Source organism: Sapajus apella, unplaced genomic scaffold (assembly GCF_009761245.1).
Source record: "Sapajus apella isolate SASKATOON/1434 unplaced genomic scaffold, GSC_monkey_1.0 scaffold6, whole genome shotgun sequence".
In the NCBI taxonomy this organism is placed as follows: Eukaryota; Metazoa; Chordata; class Mammalia; order Primates; family Cebidae; genus Sapajus; species Sapajus apella.
The window spans coordinates 627,694-633,693 of record NW_022436946.1 but is presented as its reverse complement, the minus strand read 5'-3'; the positions used below and the strand labels follow the sequence as shown (position 1 = coordinate 633,693).

At 40.3% G+C, this 6,000-nt stretch overlaps 1 protein-coding gene across 4 annotated transcripts in view; it reads right to left on the bottom strand.

Moving 5' to 3' along the window:
- Window positions 1–488: 488 nt before the first annotated feature.
- LATS1 (large tumor suppressor kinase 1) overlaps window positions 489–6,000 on the bottom strand; it is a 48,878-nt gene continuing 43,366 nt past the window's right edge. For all 4 annotated transcript variants that reach the window (XM_032274487.1, XM_032274488.1, XM_032274490.1 and 1 more), the window contains one exon: window positions 489–1,028. In XM_032274487.1, the coding sequence (XP_032130378.1) occupies window positions 519–1,028 (510 nt within the window). In that variant the 3' untranslated portion in view covers window positions 489–518. The remainder of the gene's footprint in view (window positions 1,029–6,000) is intronic.

Here is a 6,000-nt window from a genome sequence, read left to right as displayed (position 1 = left end):
TATACAGATTATCATTAGCCTAGGTTCACTCACCAACATGATGGCTTTATTTCTCTAGCTTATTTTATACCAAAAACAAGGTTATGAGGGGAAAAAGAGCTCTGTAAATACGTGGTATGTTTCATATTTGGTTAAAGCATGATAAAACTAAAACTTTCAAAAAAATTTCAAAAACTCTTGTCTTTTAAAATTATTTAGCATATATACAAATAGATACCAGGCTTCTCCTTTTAAACAAAGCACTACTTATTTTAAGTACTTTAAGTACCAAGAACTGACTATAATATTCAGTTCATAATTTACTTTCCTTATAACAATTTTTTTCTAAATACTGATTTAAAAGGCTGGAATAAATTAACATTTTTAAAGGATTTCCCATAATTTAGGAAAATAAAATATTGTACACAGAGCACACATATGTAGCTCTGTCATATTTGCATAATTTTATTCTCAGAACCTCAAAACACCTCACATTTCAGGCCCTTTTGCAAATCCTCATTAATTTATTTACTAGCATGTTAAACATACACTAGATCTCGATTTTTAATCTCTGAGCCTGTGTGTTGATCATCTTCATCCGACTGCTGCTCTGAGCCTTGTGAATTAATGTATTCATATTCAATAGGCTTCGGATAATTATAAGGGTAGCCATTGTCATCAAAAAATCTCCGGAAGGTAAATTCATAGAATGCATGTTCAGGATGCTTTCCATTTTTATACCATCCATTGAGAGTGTCATTTACATTTTCTTCCTCGTTATCATCACTCCATAACTTATCAGGATCAACAGGATCAAAATTTGATGTATCTGTTGGGTGTGTGATTTTAGGAATGTATGACGCAGACTGCTGTCTCAGGTCACTGGAGAAATCAATTGTTTTAAAAAATGGATGAGCTTTTATTTCATCAGCACCATTCTTGCCTAAGCGATCTTCGGGTCCTCGGCAAAGTTTAATAATAAGGTCAGAAGCTTCAGGACTGAGTTTAGCTTGTGGTGGAATGTGAAGAGATGTTTGCCAGTTGATAACCTTCAAAGATTTTTAAAAATTAGGGGGAAAGAGATAAATTAGAAAAATAAAAATTTCCTTCAAGTTTTATACCAAAAGTCTCATTGGGCTGTTTTTGTATTTTAAATAAATTGCATGATATTTTGCTGGAAAGTAATTTTTTTGCCTATCCTGTCCTCTCCAGGCAACTTCTACTCACATTATAAGACTCACTGTCAGTTTTAATCTCCTTTAGTAAACCTTTTTGCCTATGGTGGAAATGACTACTTCTACTCTGCCTCCCCTGTACCATGTATTTATTTCTATCATATTCTTTTTTTTCTTTCTTTTTTTTTTTTTTTTTTTTGTGGTGGAGTTTCGCTCTTGTTACCCAGGCTGGAGTGCAATGGTGCGATCTCGGCTCACCGCAACCTCCGCCTCCTGGGTTCAGGCAATTCTCCTGCCTCAGCCTCGTGAGTAGCTGGGATTACAGGCACACGCCACCATGCCCAGCTAATTTTTTGTATTTTTAGTAGAGACGGGGTTTCACCGTGTTGACCAGGATGGTCTCGATCTCTTGACCTCGTGATCCACCCGCCTTGGCCTCCCAAAGTGCTGGGATTACAGGCTTGAGCCACCGCGCCCGGCATAGTTCTATCATATTTTTAATATCATGTGGTACCTATTGATGTTTATGTCCTTCTACTGAAATGTAAAATTCCATTAAGGCTAGGGATCATGTTTTAGTGGTCTTTGTATCTCCTAGTGCTTGGTAAATTGCCTGGCACATACTTAATACATGTTTCATAAAACTTTTCTGAGGCTCAGCTTGGTGGCTTTTGCCTATAATTCCAGCACCTTGGGAGGCCAAAGTGGGAGGACTGCTTGAAGCCAGGAAGGTTCAAAACTAACCTGGGCAACAAAGCAAGACCCCCTCTCTATAAAAACCTTTAAAAATTAGCCAGGTATGGTGGCATGCACCTGTAGTCCTAGCTACTCAGTAGGTTGAAGACAGAGAATTCCGGAGCCTAGGAGTTTGAGGCTGCAGTGAGCCACGATTGCAGCAGTACACTCCAGCTTGTGTGACAGAGCGAGACACTGTCTCCAGAAAAAAAAAAAAAAAAAAAAAAAAAAAAAAAAAAAAAAAGAGCTCTGGTTATGAATAAAATGAAATGAGGAAGAAAGGAATGCCAAGTGAAGCCAGACTATGTAGTCTCTCCCACTGAACTCTTGGAGGCAGGGGAATTGGTATTTAACTCCAAGTACTATATTAAACGGATTTGGGGCAAACTCTATGAAGTGGTAGACTGCGCTGTCATTTAACCAAGTTAAGATACCTTCAACTTGGGCAGGCACTGTGGCTCACTGTTAACCAGCCTGGCTAACTCTTGTATTTTTTGTAGAGATAGGGTTTCGCCATGTTTCCCAGGTTGGTTTTGAACCTTGGCCTCCCAAAGTGTTAGGATTATAGGCCTGAGCCACCGCCCCTGGCCAAGTTTAATATTTTTTATTTTAAGGTATATTCAGGAATTTTTAGTTTAAGCCGAAAAAAAAAAAAAGACTAGGCACAGCAAAAGATTCAGATAATTCAAAGATGGAAGAATAAAATTATATAAACTGAAGCACAGAGAGAAAACATGTAGAATAAAAGAAAGAATAAAGCATAGAGAAATGGAGGACAATATCAAATGAATACCATATGTATAATCGTTAGAGTCCCAGAAGGCGAGAAGGAAACAAAATAAATTGTTGAAGAGATAATGACAGATTTTCCCAACACTGATGAGAGTCATTAATGTATAAGTCAAGAAACTGAGTGAATCTCAACCAAGAAAAATACAAGGAAACCACATATAGGCACACCATGGTCAAATTGCAGAAAACCAAAGTTAAAGAGAAAAAAATCCTAAAAGCAACCAGAGAGGTCCCAGGTTTGAGGAAGATGTACTATATATACTCTCCCCTATCTCTCTCCCTCAGAAGGCAGCTATAAAACCTGGTCAGGATGCATGAAGCAGCTACTTCAGGTCCCTGAAAAGTAAATAGTAACAGGTAGATTTGGGGAGAAGACGTAAATTTGAAGTACCACTAGACCCGGTGATAAGTTTACCATTTAAAAAAAATTAGTTTGTAAGAGACAGGATTTTCACTATGTTGTTCAGGCGAGTCTCCTTGCTTCAAGCAATCCTCCCGCCTCAGCCTCCCGAGTAACTGGGACTACAGGCTTGTGCCAGCATATCCAGCTCCATTTTTTTTCTCTCTAGGAGCCTGCAGGCTGGACTCGAGGTTGCCTAAAACTTGAAAGGAGCTGAGTGCAGACAGAGAGCTCTAGGAGAAGTCCTTCTAGTTCAGGCTCAGGGAGTAGAAAAGGAGTTTCCTGGTAGCAACGGAAGTGACTGTAAGAGCCAGTATGCACCTAAAATTCTTAGAGAAGAACCTTCCCTTCCAATTGGAAATAAAATAACAAAGCATGGGGCTGGGCCTGGTGGCTCACGCCTGTAATCCCAGCACTTTTGGAGGCGGAGGCCTGTGAATCACTTGAGGTCAGGAGTTTGAGAATAGCCTGGCCAATATGGTGAAGCCCCATCTCTACTAAAAATGCAAAAATTAGTGGGGCGTTGTAGCGCATACCTGTTATCCCCGCTACTCAGGAGGCTGACACGGGAGAATCACTTGAACGAAGGAGGCAGAGGTTGCAGTGAGCCAGGATCATGCCACTGCACTCCAGCCTGGGGACAGAGTGAGACTCCGTCTCATAAATAAATAAGTAAGATAATACAGCATGGGGTCCCAAGAAGATGGGTTGGACCTCTGTTGCTCGTTTTCTCTCTGTGTCCTTTTGCTATCTTGTCCTGGATGCAGGTGCAATCATGAGATATTGGCAGAGTTGGGTAAGTCAAGTCTCACTTTCTGGTCAGAGAACTAAAATGGGGAGCCCCGGGGATGGGAAAGTACTGGGGACATCACAGAGAGGGAGGAGATTGGGCAAGTGACCCCATTAAGTTGCTTATGAACTGCTGGGCTGCCCCTCCAAACTGTACCTATGTGGATCTAATCCTAAGGAGCATAACAAAGACTTTGAGAACTGAACTAAGGAAAAGACCATAGCCTATGGAGAAATGTGCCTAGAAAGGAAAAGGCTTTGAAACTGACATTGAAATAAAAAAAAAAAAAGCCAGGTTGGAACTTGTGGCCTGAACCCAACCAGTTTTAATGCCTGTCAAAACAACGTCAAAATTCTCCATAAGATCCAGAGTCTTGGCCAGGTGTGGTGGCTCACACCTGTAATCTCAGCACTTTAGGAGACTAAGGTAGGCGGATCACCCAAGGTCAGGAGTTTGAGACCAGCCTGGTCAATATAGTGAAACCCTATCTCTACTAAAAACACAAAAATTAGCTGGGCATGGTAGCACGTGCCTGTAGTCCCAGGTACTTCGGAGGCTGAGGCAGGACAATCGCTTGAACCTGGAAGGCAGAGGCTGTAGTGAGCTGAGATCGTGCCACTACATTCTAGCCTGGGCGACAGAGAGAGACTCTGTCTCAAAAAAAAAAAAAAAAAAAAAAAAAGAAGACTAGAGTCTTATAATATTTAGAATGTCCAGGATATAATCCAAAATTACTTGGTATATAAAAAAACCAGAAAATTTCAAGTAACATAGGAAAAGTCAGTCAGTATTGATATGACATAGATGCTAGAATTTTCTGACAAAAATTTGAAAGTAGCCATTATAAATATGCTTCAAATGAGGATGAACACTCATGAAATGAAAGCTAGGTCTCAGCAAAGAAACTCAAGGTATAAAGTATCAAAAAGAAATTTTATAATTGAAAAATAACCAAAATAAAAAAACTCAGTGGATAGGCTCAATAGCAGAGTGAAGATGTCAGAGGAAAAAAAAATCAGTGAACTTGAAGATAGGTTGCTACTGGCCAGGCATGGTGGCTCAATCCTGTAATCCCAGCACCTTGGGAGGCTTAGGCGGGTGGATCAATTGAGGCCAGGAGTTTGAGACCAGCCTGGCCAACATGTTGAGAACCCTGTCTCTACTAAAAATACAAAAAATTAGCTGAGTGTGGTGGCGAGCCTATAGTCCCAGTGACTCGACTCGGGAGGCTGAGGTGGAAGGATGACTTGAACCCAGAGCTGGAGATGGAGGTTGTGGTGAGCTGAGATCATGCCACAGCACTCCAACCTGGGCAACAGAACAAGACTCTAAAAAGTAGGTTGATACTAATTATACAATTCAATCAACTCTTCATTCTAAACAGCAGAAAAAAAAAAAAATTACAGAAATCTGTGGGACCACACCAAAAGGTCTAACATTCCTGTGATTAACATCACAAGAGAAGAAAATGTGTGGTACAGAAAAATACTTAAAGATATGATGGTTGAACACACCCCAAATCTGATCAAAGACATAAACCTACAGATTTAAGATGGTTGGTGAATACCAAACAGAATAAACCCTGAGAAATTCATGCCCAGACGTATCATAATTACAATACTGAAAAAAATAATTATTGAAAAAAGCTAGAGAAACATAATGCATTACTTGAGGGATCTGAGTAATTGCAGATGTCACATCAAGTTATGAATAATAGAAGGAAGTGGACATTTTAAAGTGCTGTAAGAACTAAAACCCAGAATTACGTATCAAGTGATAATACTATTTTTTTTTTTTTTTAATGGAGATGGAGTCTCACTCTGTCACCCACGCTGGACTTTAGTGGTGCAATCTTGCTCCCTGCAATCTCTGCCTCCCGGGTTCAAGCAATTCTGCCTCAGCCTCCCAAGTAGCTGAGATTACAGGCACATGCCACCAGCCCGGCTAATTTTTGTATTTTAGTAGAGACAAGGTTTCACCATGTTGGCCAGGCTGGTCTCAAATTCAGGTGATTCGCCCACCTTGGCCTCCCAAAGTGCTGGGATTACAGGAGCGGGCCACTGTACCTGCTCTTAAGTGATAATACTCTAAGACAGGCAAAATGTAGACATTCTCATATGAAGAGAAAT